At 35.1% G+C, this 25,061-nt stretch overlaps 1 protein-coding gene across 3 annotated transcripts in view; it reads left to right on the top strand.

The window, feature by feature from the left end:
• Ss18 (synovial sarcoma translocation, chromosome 18) overlaps positions 1-13,328 on the top strand; it is a 70,207-nt gene extending 56,879 nt beyond the window's left edge. For all 3 annotated transcript variants that reach the window (XM_005372727.2, XM_005372726.2, XM_005372728.2), the window contains one exon: positions 11,541-13,328. In XM_005372727.2, the coding sequence (XP_005372784.1) occupies positions 11,541-11,567 (27 nt within the window). In that variant the 3' untranslated portion in view covers positions 11,568-13,328. The remainder of the gene's footprint in view (positions 1-11,540) is intronic.
• The last annotated feature ends 11,733 nt before the right edge of the window (positions 13,329-25,061 follow it).

Below are 25,061 nucleotides of genomic sequence, written 5' to 3'. Positions count from 1 at the left end.
TTTAGTATGTCATGGACTAAACTGGCCCTTTTTCTTTTTAAGTCGGTATATTTCTAAATCTGCTTAACCTCAGACCATTCAGTGAGCAACAGTTATATGCTATCGACTATGCTAAGACTGGGGACATACCAGAGACATGGCCTCAGCCTTTGTGAACTTGAGTCTAGATGGAGTCAGACAAGTAAAGCAATGATACGGTGCAATAAGCACTTGGCTGAAGAAAGTAAAGATTTATGTGGAAGGAGCTTCAAACTTAGATAAGAGAAGATATTCCTTGTGAGGTATTGCCTGAGTGTGTGTGAGAGAGGTAGTACACTAGCCCCATGGATGGGTCAGTATTAGCCAGGTGAGAGAAGTCAGGTGGAAAAAGGAGGTTATCCTATTCAGGAGAGGGCTAGTGTTGAGGTCTGAGGTTCAGTAAAGCAGATGCATGTGGACACAGAGGCCAAAATTGAGAGAGATGTTGGGGTCAGATTTGAAAGACTTGCAAACCAGATTTGGGGACTTGGACTGGTATTGGTATGGAGCCTTTGGAGACTTTTTAGTGCTGTATAACAGTGCGTGACACTTTGTAGAATTTTTACACAATTTCCTTCCCTTTTCACCATTGTTATTCCAGTCTCTAAAAGTTCCTAGGAATTTGAGTCTACTCAGGCAGCTTTTTATTAATTTTCTAATTAAAAAGACTCATAAAGATGTTTAGAGCCATTTGTACCACCAGTGGTTCAAGCTGACGGGAATGTGTTAGAAACAGTAACCAGATTATGCCACCTGTTTGCTTGAAACCTTGTGGTGACTTCAGTCTCAATGGGCTACAAGGATATAGCTGGCCTGCTCCCACCTCCTCCTGCACCACCTGGCTCTAAGATTTATATTCCCACCATTTGCTGCCTGCATCGACCCTGCTTCAGTCACTTTGGCTTAGAAGTTCTTCCTTACAAACACCAAATTTCTACCTCAGACCCTTCATATCTACTGGTCCCTCTTCTGCCTGAAATTCTTCTGTACCCACAATGCTTCCTGCCACACTTGTTCAGATCTCTAATGTATTTATACCCTTTTCCTTTCCTTTTTTATACTTTAAACAGCTTTATTGGTACTTAATTTATATACAATAAATTGTATGTTAAAAGTGTACAGTTTGATGTACTTTGACTCTGTGTCCAGCTGTGAAGCCATGATCAGAACCAAAATACTGAAATACCCACCTTGCCTTAACACTCTTGCCATCACTGATAACCACTGTTCTGCTGCCACTATAGTTTAAGTTTCAAGAATTTTATATAATTGGATCATATAGTATGTTACGGTTTTGTTGGGCTTCTTTCACTGTGTAATTATTTGATATTTATTCATATTGTATATATCAGTAATTCTTTGTTGCTGACTGGTATTCAGTTGTATGACCAGAATTCACACATTCATCTATGAATGGCCATTTGGGTTTCTTGTTGGGGCTGTTAGAGGTAAAGTGCTCTGAATATCCATGTGCAAGTCTCTGCAGACATGTGCTTTCATTTTTCTTGACAGAATACCTAGGAATGGATCGTATGGTACTTAACTGAAGAACCTGCCAAAGTATTTTCCAAAGTAGTTCTATCATTTTGCAACCCCACCAGTAGTCCATTTCTCCTGTCTTTTTGCCAGTACTTCATTAATCTTCAATTTTAGCTTTTTTATTAGGTGTGTCACAGTAGCTTATGATTTATGATTCTGATTTGTATATTCTTAAGGATTAATGATGTTGACTATCCTCTCCTGTGCATATTACCATCTATGTATCTTTTCTGAGGTTTTTGTTCAATCTTTTTCTGCATTTTAAACTGGGTTCATTATTTTCTTGTTGAGTGCTGAGGTCTTTATATATATAGCCTACATTATTTCCTTCATTAAATATATGATTTGCATATATTTTCCCTTCTCACTTTTTTAAAGAGAAGAAATGTGAAATTTTGATGAAATTTAGTTTATCAGGTTTTTCTCTGATGGATCATGCTCTTTGTATTGTATGTAAGAATTCTTTACCTAACTCAAGATTACAAAGGTAAGCTTTTAAGTTGTTAATATTAACCTTATAGTAGGTTGAGAGGTTTCTCCTCTCCTTGCCTCTAGAAAGTCTGTATTTTCATATTTTGCATTTATTTTTGTTACCCAATTTAATTTTTGAATATGAGTCAAAAAGGTCAAAGTATGAATTGAAAGTTTGTATGTTTTTTCCTTTTGAATAGATAACTAATTTTTTCAAGAGTATCTTTACTAAATTATCTTCTTACTGTAGTTCTATAATAAGTGTCGAAAACAGGGAGTGTTAATTTTCCAACTTTGTTTTCCCTTTATCAGAGTTGTTTCAGCACTGTAAATAAAATCCACATGTGGATTTTAGAGTTAATTTGTGAATTTATACTTGAAAGCCTACTAGAATTTTCATTGGAATGGCCTTGAGTGTATTATATCAGTTTGGGGAGAATTGTCATGATATTAGTGAGTCTGTCAGCCTATGTCATCTTCCCTTAAAATTTGTCAGCAGTGTTTTCAACATACAGGTCTTCACAGCTTCTGTCAAATTTATCCCATAAATATTATACATTTTTGTTGTTGAAAAAGTTTTAAATTTTACTGTTTAATGGTTAGTTGCTAGTACATACATATTATTTTTGTATAAAAATAGTTTACAGTTTCTCAAAACTGTAACCTTATTAATAATTACATCTAGTAGGCTTTTTTTTTAGATTGCAAAGAGTTTTCTGTGTAGAAATCATATTGTCACTTTTCTGATTGAAGCACTCGCCCATCCCTCCTCTGTCTTCTGCCTCAACGAAAAACTCCAATAATAATGTTAAATAAAAACAGTGAGAGTGGACATCTTGGTCTTTTTTTCTGATCATAGGAGAAGGTCATCAGACTTCCTTATATGAGAAATTAGTTTGCAGAGTTGTAGAGATCCTGTATCAGGTATGATATTCTTAGTTTACTGAAAATTTTTATCATGAAAGAACGGATTTTATCAAATGACCTTTTCCTTACCTATTGGGGGTCATGAGTTTCTTTTTGTAGTTACTGAATTGCATTGTTTGATTTTCAAGTTTTAAACTAACTTAGCGTACCTAGGATAAACTTCAGTTGGTATCCTTTTTATGAGTTGGATTTGATTAGCTAAAATTTTATTAAGAATTTTTCCATGTATTTTCATGAGAAATATTGGACTTAAGTTTTCTTTTCTCATAATGTCCTTGGTTTTGCTTTTAAGGTGTTAATGTTAGTGTTAAGGTAAATTGAGAAGAATTTGCCCTTCAGTATTCTGGAAGAACTGGCATGAAGTTGGTAATATCCTTTCTGAAATGCTTGGTATAATTCACCAGTCAGTTTGGGCTTGGAGTGTTTCGAATTAGAAAGTTTTTTTTTGTTTTTTGTTTGGTTTTTTGGTACTGGGTATTGAACTCACGACCTTGTGCTTGCCAGGCAGGCGCTGTGCCCTTGAGCTACATCCCCAGCCCCTGAATTAGAAAGTTTTGAATTAAAATTTTAATGTCTTTGTTAATTATAAGTATACTTAGCTTATCTATTTCTTCTTGGGCAAATGCTTATTTCCTTCAAGAGATTTATTCATTTTATCCTTGTTGTTGAGTAATTTGTTGCCCATTTAGTATGTCTAGAATCAGTAGTGATATTACTTCTCTCATTTCTGATATTGGTAATTTCTGTCCTTCTCCTCATTAATCCGACTAGTTTTTATCTCTGTTGATTTTTTTCTAGGAGCCAGCTTTTTGTTGTATTGGTTTTCATATGCCCATGTGCTCTTCTGTTTCTTTCTGACAGATCTTCATTATTTCTTCTCCTTGATTAAGTTTCGTCTGCTCTTCTTTCTCTACTTTCCTAAGGTGGGAGCTGCAGCTCCATTGATTCAAGGCCTTTTTAATATGGGTGTTTCTTGTAAGTGCTCTCAAGCTGCAGTCCACAGATTTTAATATGTTCTGTTCTCATTTTTAGTGGGTCAAACTACATTCTGATTTTTTTTTTTTGCCCAAGATTTACTTAGAAGTGTGTAATTTGATTTTAACTGTTTGGAGATTTCCTACTTATTTTTCTATTATTACTGTTTGTTAATTTCATCATTATAATGGAACACATTTATTAGGGGTTGGATTCTTTTGTATTTATTGACATTTGTTTCATGGCTCAGAATGTAGTCTATAAGGGTATTTTAGAAATGTCAGTTAGATGAAGTTGGTTGGTAATGTTAGGTCTTATATGACCTAGCCGATTTTCTACCTATAATATTAATTATTGAGAAAGTGTTACAGTTAGGCATTTGCCCCATTCATTTTTATGTATTTTGGTGCTACATTTGTAAGGTACATGTTTCCAGGACTTTAAAGTCTTTCTGATGCATTTCTTCCTTTATCATTGCTTCATTATCCCTGGTTATATTTCCTCTGAAATCTACTTTGGTATTAAATACCCATTCCTTCTTTCTTTGGGTTAGTGTTGGAGTGGTATATATTTTCATTCTTTTACTTTTATTTTTATGTTTAAATTACCTTACATGTAGGCATCATATAGTTGAGTCATACTTTTTTTATTCAGCCTGTCAGTCTGCCTTTGAATAGCTTTTCTGACATTATGGATAATATGATTATAGATATGACTTAAGTACATCATCTCAATTTTTTGCCCCATCTGGTTTCTGTTGTTTTTTTCTGCTTTACTTGATTTTAAAGAGTCAGCTTTACTGTGACATAATTCACATACATGCAATGCACATTTCTGTGTGTGTCATATCAGAGGTGTATAGTACATTCACAAGTTGTGCAGCCATCAGCACAATCTCAGATTAGAATATTTCACCGTCTGAAAAAGAAACTGTACTTGTCATTCACTTCCCCCAAATTCCCACCCCTAGGCAACAGGTAGTTTACTTTCTATCTTAATGGTTTTGCTTATTGTGGACATTGAAGGTAAATAGTCTCATACGATGTATGGTGTTTTGTTTCTTTCACTTGGCAGAATACATCCATGATTTTTCTATGTAGTATGTATTAGTGCCTTCAAGTGATACTGTGTCACTTCATGTATAATGTAATCTACTTTTTGTTTCTTAACTGTGTTTTTACAAATTTTACTTACAGATCCTATATACCCTACAATATGTGGAATTTATCTTTAAAAAACAGTTGTATTTTGTAATTATTTAAATAATACTGAAGAAACTATTTTTTTTTACCTAGTTACGGTTTTCAGTACAGTATTCTAATTATTCCTATGTGTAGATCTGTATTTTCAGTAGGTGTCAGTTTCCTTCACCTAAAGAACTGTTAACATTTCTGAAATCTACATCTTCTGGTGATAAATTCTTTCAGCTTTTCCATGTCTGAATACATGTTTATTTTACCATTTTTTTTTTAGGTGTACCGTTCTAGGTTGACACATCTTTTTCTTTTGGTACTTCAAAACCTGGCATGGGTAGTGTAAAATTGCATGACAAGGAGCATAAGTTATGATCTGGGTGTATTTCATCCAACCTTAACTAATGGTGTTTCTGCAGTGTCATCTTCTTCACATATTTTCCAAGGAAATGTTTGTTATCTTCTTTTTAGCATGTCTTTATTTTTTTTTCTAGCAACTTTTGGGATTTTCCTTTATCCAATGGTTTGACCAAAAAGTCATTTTAGTTCGCTCAAATTATAACTGGACCATGCCTGGGTGTAGATTTCTCCATATTTCATATGCTTAGAATGTGTTGAGCTTCTTACATATGTGGCTTCATAGTTTCCATCTAAGTAGGAAAATTTTGGGCTGAATGTTTTTCCTATTTTTACACCATACTCCTTTCTTTCTTCTTTAACTTCAGTTACTCATATTTGGCTCTTTGAATTTGTCCTGTGGCTCACTTATTCTCTTGAGTTTTTTGTTTTGTTTTGATTTATTTATTTTTATTGTGTTTCTTACTGTATCAGCTTGGCTATTGCTGTGGCTTGAAGTTCTTAGGCTTTTCATTGATTGTTTAGTCTGTTTATAATCCTTTCAAGATATTTTTCATGTCAGTCATTGTAATTTTCATTTCCAGAAGTTTGATTTGGGTCTTTTTTTATCTTTTCATGTCTCACCTTAAATTGTTTGAGCGTATGAAATAAAAATATAACTTCTAATATCTTTTTTTTTTTTTGCTAATTCTAGCATCCATGCCATTTTTGCATCAGTTTTGATTAATCTCTTTTCCTCTTCATTATGGGTCATATTTTTTCCTCTGTATGTGCAATAATCTCTGAATACCCAGTTCCCCTTTGAATCATAAAGCTTTTTCACTCTGGCTGGTAAGAGGAAATAAACATTATTTTCTGTTCCAGGTGAACACCAAGTAGTGTTTCCAACCTTTTCCTACAGCCCTCATCCTGGGTATTTCCTGTGTGCATTTACATATCAGTACTATGTTGAACACTTGAGGAAAGTTCTGCAAATCTGCACATCCCTGCACAGCAAGTCATTCTTTGGTGGTACTCTGTCCTGTTAACACTAGTTATCTTTTTTCCCGAGCTCTAAGCTTCATCTCCTTAATTCAGAGCATCTGGTGGACTTAGCCTCAGGACCCCTCCATGCATTGCAGCCTGAAACTGTCAAGTCAGTAAGCTGTGGAAACCAGAGAGCGTACCTCATTTGTTCTCCATTTCTCAGGGGCTGCTGTCCTTTGTTACTGCTGTCCAGTGTCCTTGATACACTTGTTTCAAATGCTTAGGATAGTTGAGAGTAATGATAGGTTATTTAGTAGTTGTTTACTGTCATTCTTGCACGTCCTAGTGTAGGTTCTTTAAAGACAATTGCTTTGTTTTTATTGCTGTTGATTATCAGTCACCTAGTGGAACATAACACATTACCAGCAAATATTAGTGAATAAGAAGTATGAGTAAAGCCATTAGTTACTTTGGAGGTTTCAATGGAAATCACAAGAATAGAGAGTAAAACAACTTCTTAAAAATTATTGTGAACAAATAATGTTAAGACTTAACTGAATAGATAGATACATGGAATAAAAGAAAGATGCTTGATATTGTTTAGGTTTCTAGTTGGAAATGTTCTCATTCATTACATTCTACCTAGACAGCCTCATTTATTCATGGCTTCAGAAATCCCAAATCTCTCTTTATAGACTGAATCACCCTTCTGAAAAGCAGATGTGCCCTTATTTTTATCATATATATTCAACATAACCATAACAAAGTGAAAAAGTCATAGTTTTTTCCTAACCAAACATGTTTCTTCTTCCTGTACTATCGAGCTAGAATGACAAATACCATATTTGTTATTTAAGCCCTCCTTTCTTCCTCCCCCATGTAATAAATTTGTTGATCTTCCTTCTTGAAAAGCTCTTCAGTTGATCCACTGCTTTCTAACCCCCTTTGACTTTCTTGGTTTAGACCGTTTCCATTGCTTTCTGCATCATGGCAGGATTTTCCGTTGCATCTTCTTGCTTTCTTACTAATTGACACTCTCGTCAGAGAGATTTTGTAATTTAAAAAACCAGAAGAAACAAACTGAGGGTTAGAGTGCTGGAATGAGTCACACAGGATGACTGAGCTAGGAGTGCTGGGCTGGGCGACAAGTCACGATCACAGGAGCTCATGCTCTGTTCCCTGTGTGTCGGTCCCCCTGCTGTCTGCTGTTTCCATTTCCTGCAGTCTGAAAGTATTTGTATTAACATTTTTGAGAGAGAGAGAGAGAGAGAGAGAGAGAGAGAGAGAGAGAGAGAGAGACTGCATACACATAGCCTCTGTTATAGTATATTGTTACAATTATTATCTTATTGCTGTTAATATCTTACTGTGCCTAATTAACAAATTAAACTTTATCGTCAGTACATACATGTAAGAAAAAAATAGTATATATGTAGGGCTCAGTACTATCTGTGTTTCCTCTAGGGGGCTTGGAATGTGTCCCCTGTGGGTATGGGGGAACTCCTGTACCATGTTGCCGTCAATATTATTGAGTACTTAAGTAGTTCGCAAAGCATTTTCATTTTATTTCCTTGAAAAACTTTTTGAAGTGAGGGATTATATTCATCCTTCCTTGTCAGATGAGAAAAATGAATGTCAAGAAAAGTTAGGTAACTCTGTGTCCAGGATCAGCAAGACTGTTAGTGGAAAAGTTAGTATTAGAAATTGACTCCCAAAACCTGGCCTTACAGCCCCATACCACCCTAGAATTTTTGTAATGGTTTCAGATGCACAGCGACACGTTTTCGCTTGATTGTGATTTCGTTTGTTCCTAGCAGTGTGATTCAGCTTGGTCAAGTTACTTAACTTTCAGTACCTCAATTTTTTATCTGTAAAATGGAAATAGTTACTGTAGCGTTTACAGATGGGCACAAATGTCTTAGTACAATATCTGACACTTGGTAATGTCTTAGTTATTAAGATGTGTTAAGGGTTAACTATTGTTAGTATTAGCTGGGCTTCTTATTCTTCATTTTCTCAAGCTTTTTTTTTTTTCGAGCTCCGTCTTACAAAAAAATTATTAGCTTCTACTCATAATTGTACATTCTTTTTCACTTTTTACTTCCCTAAGCATTCTATATTTTTTTACTCTCCACTTTACCTATTCCTTCTGTTTTAATTGTTCCTTTTTCTCTGCTATCCAAATCTGTTTCCTTAAAGCTTCCACGTTTTCTGAAATAGAGTTCACCAAAAAAAGTATGCGCTCTTCAGGAAAAGAAAAACTTGCATAAATATTTTAATACTAAATTTATAGAGACATCATGAGATTAATACAAGTTACCTTTGGCCTCTACAATAGGAAGAAGTGCTCAAAGTGGTGGCCATTAGCCTCCAGACATTTATTAGTATGCTGCTTTTAGGTAACCTTGGTCAAAATACCATGGAGATTGCTGCACATGCATTTTCAATTTCTTGTCTAAGGGCCAACAGTGTAGTGAGTTTTCTGTGATACTCAACATCCTCTAGGGTGCCCCATAGATAAAAGTATTAAAATATTTATACAAGCTTTTTTTCCTGAAGTGTGCACTACTTTTTGTGACTCTGTATTTCTAATTATTTTAGCCTATGCTTTTCTTTTCCTTTCTGAACTATTGTAAACTTTATCTTCTATTCTATAATTATACTTTAGTCATTTCTAAATCTTAGGTGTTCTTCAATTTTTATGGTGTTGAACATGTGTTCTATAAATGCTCATAATTACTTGGATATACTTGGGCACATCTCTGAAGAGTTCTGTCAGTCACCTTTCCATACTTAGGGAGGAGGCATGGATGAGACCTGGCCCCGTCCTCAAGTAGTTCATAGTACCGTAGATAAGCTACGTCTTAAATGTCTCTGGCACAGCGGTTCTTAACCTCTCTTCTTCCCCATCGTGGATATGTGCAGCCCACTTTCATCGTTGACATCGCACTTTACACATTCTGTGGGGAAGCGTTTCCTTCCAGCACTGAGGGACTCTGTGTGTGTGTGTGTGTGTGTGTGTGTGTGTGTGTGTATGTGTCTGTATGAGACAGTGTCAAACTCCGGGGCTCAAGCTGTCCTCTTGCCTCCCAAGTAGCTGGGACTGTAGGCACATGTCATGCTGCCCTTATAATTCTGAAAACTTTCTCATGACCTTTTTTCTGTTAGTATAATAGAAAATGGGGTGAGAATTCATGTAGCCATTAACAGAAAAGAATTATGACCCAGAGTGAAGATGCTACTCTCCCATCTCATGGATGAAGAAACTGAGTTTCAAAGCTTTTGTAAACTCAGAAAGTTAGTAATAAAGTTACAATTTAAATTTAGCTTCAGTGGATGTAAGTTCAGCCGTAGTATATGGTAGTATATATTAACCTTTATTTTAAAAACTTTTCATTATAGAAATCTGAAATACAAAAAGAGACAACAATCACTAACATTTTGCCACTGTGGTTCTTCTACACTTCCACCAGTTGTTTTCATACTACTGCAGCACCTTGTCTAATGATTTAGGGACGATGGCTGCCTTTTGTGTTTGTGTGGGGGAGATGGCCGTGTTTGTGTTTGTCACCTGTTGCAGAGTTTGTGAACAGAAGCAAAATTTTGATGAATGTGCTTTCTCAATTGCAAACCAAATTATTTGCAAACAGAAGTGTTCGTGAGCTGAGATATTACTCTATGTTAGAGCAAATCCTAGATATGTTATAGTTTTACCCATGTATACTTCAGGGTGAGTATTGACTTGAAATTTAGCTGAATGTAACTATGTAGAGTATGTTATGTAAGATAGCCTAATTGTATTTCAAGAACAGTACAATATTTTTTAATATACATGGAGATATTCCACAGATTGTCATGTGTATCTACTGTGGAAATGTAAGCTTTCAGGGAACTGTTTCTTATGGCGTGGAAGTATTTCATCTCTGGAATGTATTTTCTTGAGTCATATTACTGTGACTTGGAGAAATTTAGCTGAAGGGAACAATTAGCTAATTATATAAACACTTAAAATTTTAATAAAATACGGATTTTCTAGGATGTACCATTTCTCTTCTGTTTTATTTTTAGTTTTTTGCAATACTAGGGATGGAACCCAGAGCCTTGGCACTGAGCTACCCCCCCAGCACCACCCCCTTCAGTGTTTACAGCCTTTCATTTGTGCGAGTTAGAAATGTAAACATGCATACTCCACCTGACCAAGTTGGATGCGTGCACATTTGAGGGCACTAGAGTGTTGTCCCTGAAGCCCATTTTAATTTAATGTAATTTTTTATTTTGAGATAGAGTCTCACTAAGTTGCCAAGTTGTCGGGGGTGGGGCTTAAACCTGCATTCCTCCTGCAAGTAGCCTCCCAGAGTACTGGGATTACAGGTGTGCACCACCAGGCCTGGCTTCTTCTATTTTAGAGGAGAAGATTTTTCCTTCTCTTCTGAAACCAACCTTCACAGATAGTTACTGGACATTATTCACTTTCCCATCTGTCAGCCATCAGCTCTTGAGGTCTGCCTTATTAAAACCCAGAAAAATAGACTTCCCTTGATTTGATACTGCTATCCAAATACCTCCACTGAATACCTGTACTTTGTTGGCCTCAGGGAAAAGCACAACTTCTTTTGTTTGATCAGAAGACTCTTTAACTTTTCTTTCTCAATTATCTTTCCACTCTCAATTGCCATTCATCTCAAAACCCTTGATGTTCATTTGTAATAGTAATTATAACAAGCTGACTACCCACAAAGTTGTTACACTGGGGTATAACTTATACATTAGTATGTACCATGTCAACATGTGCAACTAGAACTTCTCACTCATCACTGCTTAATTTAGTTCAACCAAATCCACCAAATTCTCACTGTGTGCCAGCTACTGTTCTAGGCTCATTTGCCAAACCCTTGTATATTTTGGATTATAAATCCATTTGCGATCAATAATATCAGAAGAATGATGTTGTGTACTTGAATAAATAAAAAGTTTTGTTGGTGGGAGGTCCATTTGCTTTTGTTACGTGACAGTGTTAAAATTACTTGTAATTTTCTATGCTAATTAATTTAGCTCAGACTATTATCTAATCTTTTTTTTACATTTGTCTTTCAGGGACAGTATGGCAATTACCAGCAGTGAAAGAGTGCTTACATTCCAATAGCCAGTACTTACTAGCAGCCATCTTGTCACCTCAGCACTGTGGCCGCCTCCCTGTGAAGAGATCCTTCCATTCCATCTAGTTTCTGGAAAAATCTTGTGGATAAGTGGCTGCTTCATCTTTAAGCAGCCTTTGTGGTTTAGTTGTAAAAGGCTTTAGTAGCTCAGAAATACTCTTGATTTCACATTTCTACTCTAGATGGCAACATTGGACAGAAAATGCAATGACATAACCAATTTGCAGTGATTTTGGAACTGTGTTTCAAATGGACTGTTACGACGGAAAGGTGTGAACAGCTTTGTATGTTTATGAAGGTTAAGGGAATTTAATACTTTTCCACAGATTCTTTTGTAAGGGGGAGAGGGGAATGTACACTTTTTACAGCAGCAATATTTTGTATATTATGTTTATTTCATGTGAATATGCAAGGCGGTACACTACACACTGGACAGAATCAGAAATCCTCTATTAATGTGGACTGAAGTGTTGTAGATGTCTGATTGTTTTGGTCTCCAAATGGTGTACTATGAAGATAAAGGTGAGGGAGAAGACAAAAGCACACCATACGTCCACTGTCATGTTCTTATAGAGGAAACTTAAATCTCTTTATCAGATAACGAAGGGCACTGTGATACTGTTTTGAGTAAAGACATTTTTTAAAAAGCCTTCCAGTTTTGTGGATTAAAACCTTTTTATAAAGATCATTTATAATACTGTTTTAAAATGCAAGGCAATAAGAATTACTTTTTGTTGGATCTGAAGAATCCTTAGTAACAGTTTCTTGTGAACAGAATGGTAATCCTTTCCTGAAATAGCAATAACCGAAAACAGAGTGTTTGTTTTGTCTTGTCTGAGTAATCAGAAGACTTAGTAAATAATACCAAAAAAAGTTTTATAAATAATACTAAAGAAGAGTCAACATTGATCCAGTAATTTTATTTTTTACAGCAGAAGGATAATTGGTTTATATAATAAGATAGTTATTCAGGAGACTTTACAGACCTTTATTTCAGCTTTCTTAACTGGAAGTAATGCCATTATAAAGGGACACTCATATTTTTTTCCCTTTTTTATGTTGGTTAATATAACCCAAAGAAATGGTTAGTATAAGGCTTATTGATGAGATTTATTCTGATCTATATTAAAAGCGTAGAGGTTGCATTTTAGATTTCCTTGTGTATAAGCGTGACATATTTAATCGTTATTTGAGACTGTCCTGTGCCTGATTATTTAGTTAAATTCAGGGATAATGCATTGGGCAGGAAAGCATGCATTCAGAAATTTCTAACCACAGTTACTTAAGCATAATCTGAAAACATCTAGCCCAAAGGTAAGTTGCTATTTTCATCACAGTTGCCTGTGCCCAGGGAATAAGATGTATTCTTTGTAGTTGAATGGGTTTTTCCCACTTCTAACTGGAAACAAAACAGAAGGGGTGCCATAAATTTGAATAAGCAGAACATAGTGTTCTTGACATACTGTAATCAGAAGTGGGAATTTCAATGTGTTTCTTTGTGTGTATGAGAGAGAGAGAGAGAATGTGTGTGTCCTAAGGTCAGAATAGGGTCTTTTTCAACTTGTCCAGTAGAAAATGGACATCAAGTTTGAACAGATAAAGCATGGACAGCCTTATTGTGATTGAAATGCTGAGAGATTCTGTGCCAATTTTCCACCACTGTGTACTTTGTTGCTATTTAAAACTGTATCAACTCTAACGAAGAATAAATTATTTGTGATTTTAATTTTCTCATTTGTTTCTTTAAATTAGATCTCTTTGACTCTCTTGTTTTGTCTGGAGACTGTGCTGTGGGTTTTTATGTAAGTTAGTCCAGTATAAGCAGACTATATTTGTATTCTAGGACTTTATCAAAATTCTCTTGCCATGCCCAAGTTAATTAGAATTAACTGTTCAGTAATCAGCATGTTGTGTAGGCTGTTTGTTACAGAACTCTTTCTCTGAAAATGAAGTCCATGAGGCTATAATCAAGATGACTGAATTAGATAAATGAGTTGAAGAGACAAAATTGTACTGAACCCAACCTGGTGTAGATACGTTATCTCATTTGAAATAAGCTCAGCTGACATTAAGAAATAATTTGTCTTGCCATCCCATCTTCTGTTGTCTTATTCTCCTTTTAATGGAAACTAAAATTGCAATTTTAATAAGCAGAATTTCCTCCAGGACTTTCTTCCTGGAGACTGGTGCATTTGCAAGGTTTAATTGTTTTATAACAATCCTATTTCGTAAAAGTTTTTAATTGGTGGTGACAAAAATTACCTTACTCCTTTGATACCTAGTATGAAGAATAACTTTACCAGTAGCTTTCTACCAAATTTGGCATTTCCATATAGACTGTCTATATTCTGAAACTAAAATTTTTCTTTTATCAAAGTGAATTGCATTGAATAAAAATCACTCACTTTCATAAAATTCCAGGATTGAAACATTACTAACAATAAAATCAGAGCAATTGTTGATAAAAACATTTCAAAATACTTAAGTGTGCTTAGGTCATTTGTTTGAAATCACATTAGTATTCTGTGCTTTATTCACATGGCATGTTGTTTTGGTTTTAAATTTTGTAGTAGGATTTTTAACATGCACCAAAATGAAGAGAAAGATACCATGAGCTCCCATATTCCAGTAACTTAGTTTCTTTACTTAGTAAGTGATAACTGGTTTTTTGTTGTCTACACACTGTCTCACACATTGAAGCAAACCCTTTTCGTTTAATCCCTGAATATTTCAGTAAGGATTTCTAAAAGGCAAATACTTTTTAGAAAAGAAAACAACAGTGGATCTTAAGGACGTTTCCTGCTCTTGAAAATTCTGTCTTTTCAGGGTTAGCACTGAGATGGAAATGGTCTCAGAATCTTTATGCATGAACTCACTGCCTTTCCTTTCATTTAAAAAATGTCAGTCATATTAAATAAGAGATTAACAGAAATACATTACATAAAAAATGAACATTCTCCATAATTTCATACTGTAAAGGAAACAGTTACTAAAGATTTGGTACATTTCTTCCAAATTGATTTTATGCATGTAAGCCAATATATGTTGTTGTCTGGAATTTTTTTAACAACAGCAAAAATATTATATTGTAAACTGTTTTGTAACTTCCTTTTTTAAAAACTAGAAATATTTTGAAGGCTCCCTGTTTCTGTGTTGCCTCTAAAGTTTAAACTATCTGATAGAAGTGTGTGTGCGTGTTCGCGTGTGTGTGTGCATATGTATGCTCTAAATATTCTATGCAGTACATTTTTAATACGGTATGTGTAAGATTATGGACATTTAAAAGGTAAATGACATTTAAAAAATCAGGTGACTTTTTAGGTCACCCTTAAAAAGTATGCCCTTCACCAACACCAGTTTATTTATTCTTTCTTAAAATTCTAGGAGATTTTTAAAGAACGTTATTTGTAAGTAGAACATCATTTCAAATGCTTAATGACTCTGTTTTTTGTTCTGAAATGCTTTGTTTCTTCATTATGGCTATAGTGAGAGAAGACACACGTACACACACGTACAGAAGTACACAGCTCTGTGTGCGCGTGTGAGTCCTCCGTCTGTTCTCTGTATTGTCTTCAAGTGTCTCGTCTGTTCAGTACTTTTTAAACTTTGGTTATGATGTCTTTCACTGTATTAAAGTTTTTTGATTTTTATGTAGTAAAAAACTTGTGACTTGCAGTTGTCTAACTTGCAAATTTATAAGAATATTCCTCTGTCTGCTTGTATATTTTTGAAATTTATTGTGCATGGTATGATTGAGGGCATTGACTTTTTTCCTATATGGATAACTAGTTGAACATCAGTTAATAAATAAATCATTTTTCTTCCAGTGACTTAAGATGACATTTTACTGCATTTATTTGAGAAATTGTAGTTAAGGCATATTTTATTTATTCCATTTCAAAAGTTACTAAAGAAAAAATGAGTTCAATTCCTTTAACTATAATTATTTAATTGCCATAAAATTCTGAGTTGTCTCACTTGCTGCAAGGTGGTTTTAAAAACTGGTTAAAAGTTATCTGCAAGGTACAAACAATGACTAGCTTCCAGTAGGAAGAGAATTATTAAAATGTGTTTTTATATAGAATGAATAGAACATCTTAGACATTTTTGCTTGAAATTTAGTTCTTCAATTTTTTGTGTTCTGCTAATTATCTTTATTGCTCGTGGATTACTAAAGAAAAAACTTAAGAAATCAATAGAAAACCTTTACTGCTTACTGATCTAAGTTTCATAAATAAAGTAATATGATTTTCATTTGTTTAATAATGATCTGTCAGAGGGGTGATGGTGTAATTTATTGAGGAACTTTGGAGACTAAATGGCGAAGAGTTTTACACACACATATGCCTAAATAGAAGCATGTGTATGTGTATTACATGCAAGTACATATTATATATAGGTAAATGTGTATATAGTTTGAAATTTTATCATTTTCCTGGTAGAGAGTCATAGTTTAAGAACTTTAATTGTGAGTCCTGTTTATGATTAAGTTGTAACGTTTATTGGAGAGGCTTCATAATAATTACATTTAAAGAGTAATGTTAAAATAGGCAAGTAAATCCTGAGTATTGTGACATTTTCATTATTTGTCCTCACTGTTAGGGAATGCTAATTTCCTTTCATTTAAAAATAACCCCATGTTTTGGGTAGCTGCCTATTTAGAGACATTTAAAAGCCTGTTTGCAGCTTGGTGTAGTCATAGGATTTTTAAATTCATGCCAGTAGGATGTAAGCTGAAGCAGTATGTTCAGCCTCTAGGTCCCATTCTTAAAAGTTTTCTCTTTTCTATTTCCTGAGATGGGACATGGCGTGTTGTTGGACTTTGGTCTTACAGATAGTGTACAGAATGGCAGTACAAGTAGAATCGGAAATCCCCTGAAGCTACTCTTTTTCATATCACCTTGGACTCTTGACATAAGAGGAATGATACTTCTATCTGATCAAGCAGTTCGTTGTAGCAGCGAAGCCTACACCTCTATTACAGGGTCATGTAGTAGTTGCTAGTTCATTCTCCTCTATGATATAGTCTATAGTAATCACGTATTTTAGCATATCATGAATATAGTTGATAGTCATTCAAAACACAGAAAGTCATTCATCCTCCACACCCCCGAAAAATAATAAATAGGTAAATTTTACCAATATTTTTTAATTAAAAATCTATTGTTATTATGGCATTCCAATTCAAATGATGGAGAGTCTGGAATTATCTTGAAAGAAGTTGTTAAAGAATTTTTACTTCATCAGTCAAGAATATAACAAACTTACTATCTTTTTAATAGACTACAGTAAAAACATTTTGAGTTCTAGTAAAAGAAAACAGTACCAAAAACAGAAAAAAAAAGCAAAATACAAACAAAATAAAGCAAGGACATTAAAAATGATACAGGGTTTCAAACCAAATGATAGGGATTAACAGTGGTTGCTGTATTACATATTGTTATCTTCAGTAAGTGTTTCTTAATGTTGCCAACTTTTCCTTGAGAAAAAAGATGTATTAAAAATACCAGTTTTCACCTGTACTGTCTTAATTACTCAGCCTGGGTCAAATTTAAAGAACTTAGGTCTACAGATCTAACTGTATTAGCAACAGAAGGATAGTTTTGAATAATGTCATTTTTCATATACAAATTAATATACTTGATCATGTTTTATAACTGGGATTCTGAAATCAGTGGACCAGAATATTATAACTATCATGGATTTTGCCTTTTCTGTCACTATGGTTATACTAGGGGAATTACGTCTGTTAATGCTTAGTAAATAAGTGTGGTTGTGCCTGGCTTTGTCGTACCAGTATCATTCTACCAAAGAAATCCTGTGTCCTGTTCATTAATTTCAGTATTCCTTTCTTTCCAAGATCTTGCTTCACAGCAGGCTTTCGTACTTCAAGCTCTACATGTTAGTTCTGTCTTCATTCCCACATAAACACAACCATTTTGAAAATACGAACTGATATTAATTACCCCCTTGGCACCAAAAAGTCAGGATTTCCTGATGCGGCACGCTAATGTAAAATGCATTAGTGCAAACGCTGGCTCCAAGGGGTAATACTCTCTAAATAAACACAGCAATGTTTTCCTTTATTCACGACTCTTGGGCTATTCAGAAAGTCATTCATCCTCCACACCCCCCCAAAAAGCATTTTGAGTTTTAATAAGTTATAACTAAATTTTCAAAAAAAAGGAATTGAATTCCAAGCTACAAATCAGTGTTACTCTTTGGTTCAGTGAAATAAAATCTACCTAAATGTTTCAATGATTAAGTGGCTTTGAACTACAATTTACAGTGGTCTATTAAAAGATAATAACAGTTTGTATTTAATTAGTACCACTACAAATGTGCATTTCACATTTTGACTTAATTTCTTTAGAAATGAAATAAGGTCAGTCACTCAAGGCTAGAAAACATGTGGATGGTTGGTTTGTTTAGGTACCAGTATGTGTGTGTGTGTGAGTATTTCATTTAGACTTTTTGATTAAGAAGGTATTTCATGTATTGAAGTACCTTCTCTAAACACATAATAGCTTTTGCTGCTGCTGCTGCTACTACTAACAGAAATGTAAAAGAGGATCATAGTAGAGATAACCAGGCTCACAGAAGCCAAACAGCTCTGCAGACCAAAATGGAATAGAAATGTAATCTGGTGAGTAAAGCTGAAGTCATGGGCCTCATGTTCTGAGTCTGTAAGCTGGTAGTGGCTCCTATGGAGTATTAGAGTACAAAAATGTACAAGTCGGATACTGGAGCTAAAGGCTAATGTGAGGCTGTCTCCAGTTCCCTCCTTTTTTAAAAGGAAAATTAAAACCCTGCTTGCTGCTTGTTGACAGACACCTAGGACTTCGTTTCGAGGAAACTGAGCACAGTGATGCTGTTTGTCTAGAATTGAGCCAAGCTATCGCGAAGCTTGGTAGATGGGTGCAGAGTAATTCCTAACATCATTACATAAATAGTTCTCAAAGATTTGATTCTGCATTTGGTTTAGGATCCAGAGGGAAAGAAGGGACAGGATGTGCACTCACACCATGTAAAATAAAGCCAAACACTTAGCAGGATATGCACTCACACCATGTAAAATTAATTTTATAAGAAATGAGATTAAAATATAAGGATGCTCAGATAATCCATTCATACGGATTTTCAAATAGATACGAAATTACAAAACAAAATGATGTAGTATATGGAAAAACCACTTAGAAATAAAAAAAACTTAGTCATTGAAACGTGCTCATTTGACAAATAATAGGACACAGTTGAAGAGAAAATTTATGAATTCGATGGTTGTGTGAAATTGTCCCATACCAGAACACCACAAAACATTTCTAAAATGTGTATGTGAAGGAGCAATTAAGAAAATGAATACAGAGTTTGAATGTAAAACCTCCAGAAAAAAAATGGAAGGATGGGTAGAAAAGACACAGTAGCTGACATTCCTGCAACTGAGTCTGTAAATACACAGATTATAAATTCACTGTATTCCAATCAGGGCAAATAAAAATGAAGCCACCTCACACCCAGACATCATATTGGTGTTCAGAGGAAATATCTGTAACACCTACTTGAGAGAAAATGCATACTAATAAGTGAAATTTATAAAATGGGAATTCTGAAACATTAAAAAGGCATGAGGGAAAATATTAGATCCGGTAAATAGAACTCTTAAAAGTACAAAATGAAAATGATTTCAGGCTGGCAACACCAGGAAATTTATAGTTCATGGAAGAAGTATTTAAGGAAAAAAAAGAAAATCCAGAAAGAAGGTATTGGGTGAAAAAGCAAAGATTATTTTTAAAAATTTGTTTAATATAACTACTGATAGGAAACTTTTTTTTTTTTTTGATGCAAAGAAAAAGACGGTAAGGTTGTTTTTAGTGGCCTCGGTTTTTCACACCTCAGTCCACGCGCCTTTGTCATGTGATTTTGTGGTATGCTAGCTGAGAAGGCTTGCTTGATTCTCCAGAGCCTTGATTCTGCCCTTGGCCATGTGACTTGCTTTGGCCAATGGGATGTGGGCTGTTGCAGCTCCTACTAAAGCTTGGAAAGTACTTCAGCAATTCTTCCACTGATGTGCCTCCGTCTTGCCCTGGAAGTATTCGCAGGCCAGCCTTCTGGAGAAATGGGAGACGTGTTAAGGCAAAGCTGAGCCAGCCCACTCCCAGCTAAAATCAGTTCAGCCACCTAGCCAGCTGGCCACAGAGGCCTAAGCAAGCCTTGCCCACATCAGCTGGATTCAGGGCTCTTAGCTAAATAAGTACTTACTGCCTAAGCTGTGCATGTGTAGCTTTATTATAGCAATACATAGCTGATACAGTAAAGCAGAATGACAAGATAGGAAGCATGTTAAATGAATAGATACAAAATGCCAAGAGGTTTTCATGGTCAGGAGAACAGGAAGACTGAAAAATGACTTTCTTGGAAAATTTTAAAGTAATATAAAGGTAATGTTAAAAGTATTACATAAAAATGCAAGAGTCATTAAAAGACATTTCAGAAATTTTGAGTCATGGGAAAGAGGAAAAAGGAAGAAGCAGTGTTTCCATCTAATGAAATGAATGAGGAAAACAAAGTTAAAATATGGAAGAATTACCATCTAAATGCATCTGTAATTGCAATAAATGTAAACTTATGAAACTATATAAAAAGAGTTCAGACTGGGGCAAACCCAACTTCTAACTAGATATTTCTAGAGGTATTTACAGTGGCATGTTCCTATAATCCTAGCCCTCAGGAGGCTGAGGCAGGAGGATCCCTTCATTCCAGGAGTTCAGGACCAGACAGGGCAACATAGCAAGACTCCATGTCAAAAAGCAAAAAGACTAAAACCAAAGTATACCAAAACTGTAGAAAATAATCACATAACATATTAAAGTGTAATTTAAAGCAAATGCACTAAAAGGAATAAAGAATCCTGAGAATATTAAAATCATAAGGTTTTGCTTTGGATTATATTAACCAAAAACAATTACAAACAAACAGTTCTGGATTCATTAATTCACTTATACTAGAAACTGGGTTCAAACACAAAACATTAATAAAGGTACAGAACAGTTCTAAAAGTCTCAGTCTCACCGAATTTAAAAATTTGTAGTAATAAAAAAGAAATGGAAAATCCAGTTTAATTTAATCTGATATATCCAAAATGCTATTTCAGCGTGAATGTATGAGACATTTTACATCTTTGTCTTCATAGCTAGTGTTAGAAGTCTGGTTGTATTTTATACTTAAAACTTACTATTGGCCATACTTGAAGTGCCCAGTAACCTCATGTGATCACTTGGCATAATGGGTAGCCCCGGTGCAGAAAAACTAATACATACAGAAACCTATACCTGACAGTCTTTTCAGGTACATGTAGTATTTTAAATATTGAATAATATCCTTTGACCAAAAGTCTGGCTTTCTGAACACCCCGAGGCCTCCTTTCACTCAAGGTCTTCTGAACACCTTGGTGCCCGTTTCCTGTAGCCTTGTGCTCGGGGCTTCACCGGATGTGCCCACACTGCAGCTGTTCTGGGTCACAGCTGGCAGTACTTCGGTGCCTGTGGCTCTCGAGGGCTGGACATGCAATGCTGATGGTTCTTCCAGTCTGAAGTTGCAGGTGTGGCAGTTTAATAAGCAGTTTTAGGGAGGGAAGGGGGAATGTGACCACATGTGCTCTGTACGTTCTAATTCAAAGGCAGCTTGAGTATAACCTTTATGATGTTAATATCACAAAATATAAATAGCTGTGTTGTACAATGTGGTCTCTGGCCTGGTGTTCCTCATTAGGTGGTGACATTCCTCTGGTTTAGAGCCAGAACTAGGCCTAGGAATCAAACGCTGAATTCTTTAATCACCTATACTTCCTTATGACTTTCCTCACTGTCCAAAGGGAGTCTGTGTCAGCTCTCTGAAGGCATGGACTTTGTATACTACCTTTCACTCAAGGTCTAGAATGGTGCCCAGTGTGATGGGAGTTCCATAAATACTGCTTTTAAAGGAAGACTATTAGGAAAGGTAGCTATTGGGATGAATACAGACATGTAACATTCTTGTACTCAAAAGTAAGTCAGGAAATAGTTGCATTAGAGGTAAGAGTTAGGACTTTAACCCAGATCCACAGTGCATGATCCAGAATTCCTGAATCCTGACCTGTCCTGAAGTCATTTAACTATAAAACCTGGCCTGACCAGTGGTGAGGCTATTTAGTCTGTCTGTCTGACTCAGATTGTCTTAGAGGCTCCACATAGTATATATGCACATATCTGGCCCCAGGAGGTTGGGATAAGTGATTATGAACCTGTATAAATGTCTATACTGGAGCTGTATAACAGAAGGATATATTTCATTTTGATTAGTCCAGAAGAGCTGGTCATTCAGTGATTTGTTAATGAATTACAGCAATGCAATATTTGAAGGTTATAAAATAATAAACATAGTTAATTTTGTTCTATTCCCTCTTGTTAATAAAAAAGAGTCTCCTTGGTGAGCTACACTTTTTGCAGGAGTGAGGATAGAAAAATGATGACATTGATGACAATATTTCTTCTCCTGGGTCTCTCTTATCCTCTTCCCTTGGCCCAGAGCTAAATCATTAGAATCTGCCTTGCTAGGAAAGCGTGTGTTATTTGGCTCTTTCACCGGTGAAGCTAACTGTATGACACATATAATGATCTTACCATCAGGCATGTCCTTCTGCCTCCCCTTGTCACAGTGTTTTCTTAACCTTGGCTTGGTGCCCGCTTTCCTAACAATGCTCCTTCTATTTCCCGGCGTTTCTACTTCCCTCGATATAATCCTCCCCAAACATTCTGTTACATTCCAAATGGCTTTCTTCACTGCATAATATTCACTCAACCATGGTCAACAAACCCACCTGTTAGACATGTTTTGTTTTTATCATTTTATGGCATCTAAGAAGTTCCAAGTTCCCTTAGTAGACAATTACTTATATTCAAGGCGATGGGTTTCTGGTCTGGCATATGTAATGAATAGTAATCATTTATCTTCTATGGAAAACAGCAAGATCTTCGTAAGTGTATGAGGGTTTTGTACACTCATTTGGCTTAGTATACTGTATTGCTTACTTCTTTAGAAAGCCAGAACCAGTAGAACATAGACATGATTATGGAAGAGGGTTGAGTAGATTGTCTTACAGGATTAGAGGTCCACAGTGGCCATCCGCACGCTTCAGGACCAGTAGTGGTTTAGTCCAAGAAGCCAGAAAGGTCGAGTAAGAGAGACCAAGGATGCAGGCCTTGGAGGATGAAGGTCTGGAACCTCCCTGGACGTCACTGGTGTGAATCCGCATCGAAAGCCTGCAGAAACTGGAGACTAATGTCTATAGGTAGCAAATGAAGCACCCACCCAAGCATAACGGAGCTGGCTTCTATCTTCTTCCACTTTTGTCCCATCAAGTCTGCAAGCCAATTAGACTATGCCATGGCGGTCAGCGCAGTTCTTCCCTCCACAGTTGGCTGGCCTACATGCCAATCATCTCTGGCAATGCCCTCACAGACCCGCTGGAAATGTGCTTTAGTAATCTAGGCATCTCAGTCCAACCAAGTTGACAGTCAAGGTTAACTATCACAGGTATCAAGGAAGGTTCACATTGTGGGGAAGATGTGCAAAAATTCAGGCTGGAAAGGGTAAGCCATACAATTCTCACTTCATATTTGGAAACTCGGATGAAAAGTCCTGTTCAAAAAGAAATAAAGTAAGACCTTGTAATTTCAACTGAATTTACAGTGTCTCATCATTTTAATAACTATAAATTTGGGACTCTTCCCCTCCTTTATAATAGAGAAAGTAATGATGTATGTTTCCCTTAAAGTCAGTAGTAGTGCTTTAAACTAGATGAATTATATAAATGTTTGAAAAAGTGCACATTATGTTTTCTGTTTCTGAAGAAACTAATATTTTTATAATATAATAACCTAAATAATAAAAAGCTCTAATTAAACCACATAATTTTTATAAAGAAGTTATTATCTATACTATCTTTTCCTTAGTCGTTTCTCACTCTATAAAATATTTGGGTCCTCTTATAGAAATTCTTGTTAGTGCTGCTGAGGTGAACATCTTTGTATGCATGCTTATTCTATAGAGAGGCAATAGAGAGTAGTTAGGTACGAAGAATTTGCAGTCAGACTGCCTGGGTTTGAATTCCTGCTTTATTTTATCACTTATTACTTAAGAAATACACTTACTTACTTGAGCTTTGTTGCAAGGATTATTATTATACACATATAACCCCAACTTCCTAATGTTATTACATATTAATACATTAGATACAGTAGTGCCTGGCATATAGTAAGTGCTACATGAATGTAAACAATTAGAATTTGATTATTATTTTATTACTAGATTCCTAGAAGTGGAATTATCTTGTCAAAAGATATAAACATTTACTAAGGCTCTACTTAAATACTACCACATTTTTTTACAATGAGGTTATGTTAATTTATACTCCTAGAGTATATATTACCTCACCCTTGCCAATTTTTAACATTTAAAAAAATAAATCCTTATCAATCTCATACATAGAAAAGGTCCTTTATTCTAATATTTCTTTCTCCAGTTATTAATAAGGTTTGATTGAATATTTTCTGCAGTTTAGGCATTTGTATTTCCTTATTTATGTCATTTAAACTGTTGCTTATTTTAAAGAGTTCCTTATGTATTTGGAGAAACTCAGAAGATAATGCTATATTTTTATAATGCAGTTATTTGGACAAGTTAATTATGTAGTCAGTAACAAAAAGTAGTTTGGCTTTTAATATGTATACAAGTTTGATTATTAAAAATACACAAATGTGTCTACTTTGTTACTTGAAAGCTTGGAAAGTAATTTTCACCTGTATATTCTTTATTTTATAATGTTTAATTGTATAATATTTAACATTTAACTTGAACTTGTAATTTTAAAAAATGAAACCAGTTGGACATGGTGGCACATGCCTGTAATCCCAGGAATGATGGAGCCTAAGGCAGGAAGATTGCAAATTTAAACCCAGCCTGCACAAGTCAGCGGCTTAACTTGTTTCAAAACAAAACAAAAAAAAAAAAATGGAAAAAACAAAAACAGAACAAAATGAAATCTTTTTCTTAAGTCAGTTTAACCAACAAATTTGTCTCATTTCTCATTAAAATATTTTAAAGTAACACATACTACTTTTAGCAAAATTAGGAAACAAATAGCTGAACAAACATACTAAAATTATCTATAACTCCACTATCTAATAATAACCATTATTAACATTTTTATTTTGGACTTCTTTTTCCCCCTCTTTTATATGATATCATTCTATGTTTATTATAGGTCCTTTATCGTATGTTAGAGTCTACTTGTCTTGATCTACTTATCTTGTGTCACTTTTCTATCCTTAACTAAAACTCTACCCATTTGACTGTCTAGGTTGTAAAGTACCTCTTAATGCAAGGAGGTCACACGGTCTCTCTGTGCTGTTCTGGAAGATGC

This window comes from Chinchilla lanigera, unplaced genomic scaffold (genome assembly GCF_000276665.1).
Source record: "Chinchilla lanigera isolate Chin_1 unplaced genomic scaffold, ChiLan1.0 scaffold00001, whole genome shotgun sequence".
Lineage (NCBI taxonomy): Eukaryota > Metazoa > Chordata > Mammalia > Rodentia > Chinchillidae > Chinchilla > Chinchilla lanigera.
This window is presented reverse-complemented; position numbering and strand designations above follow the sequence as displayed.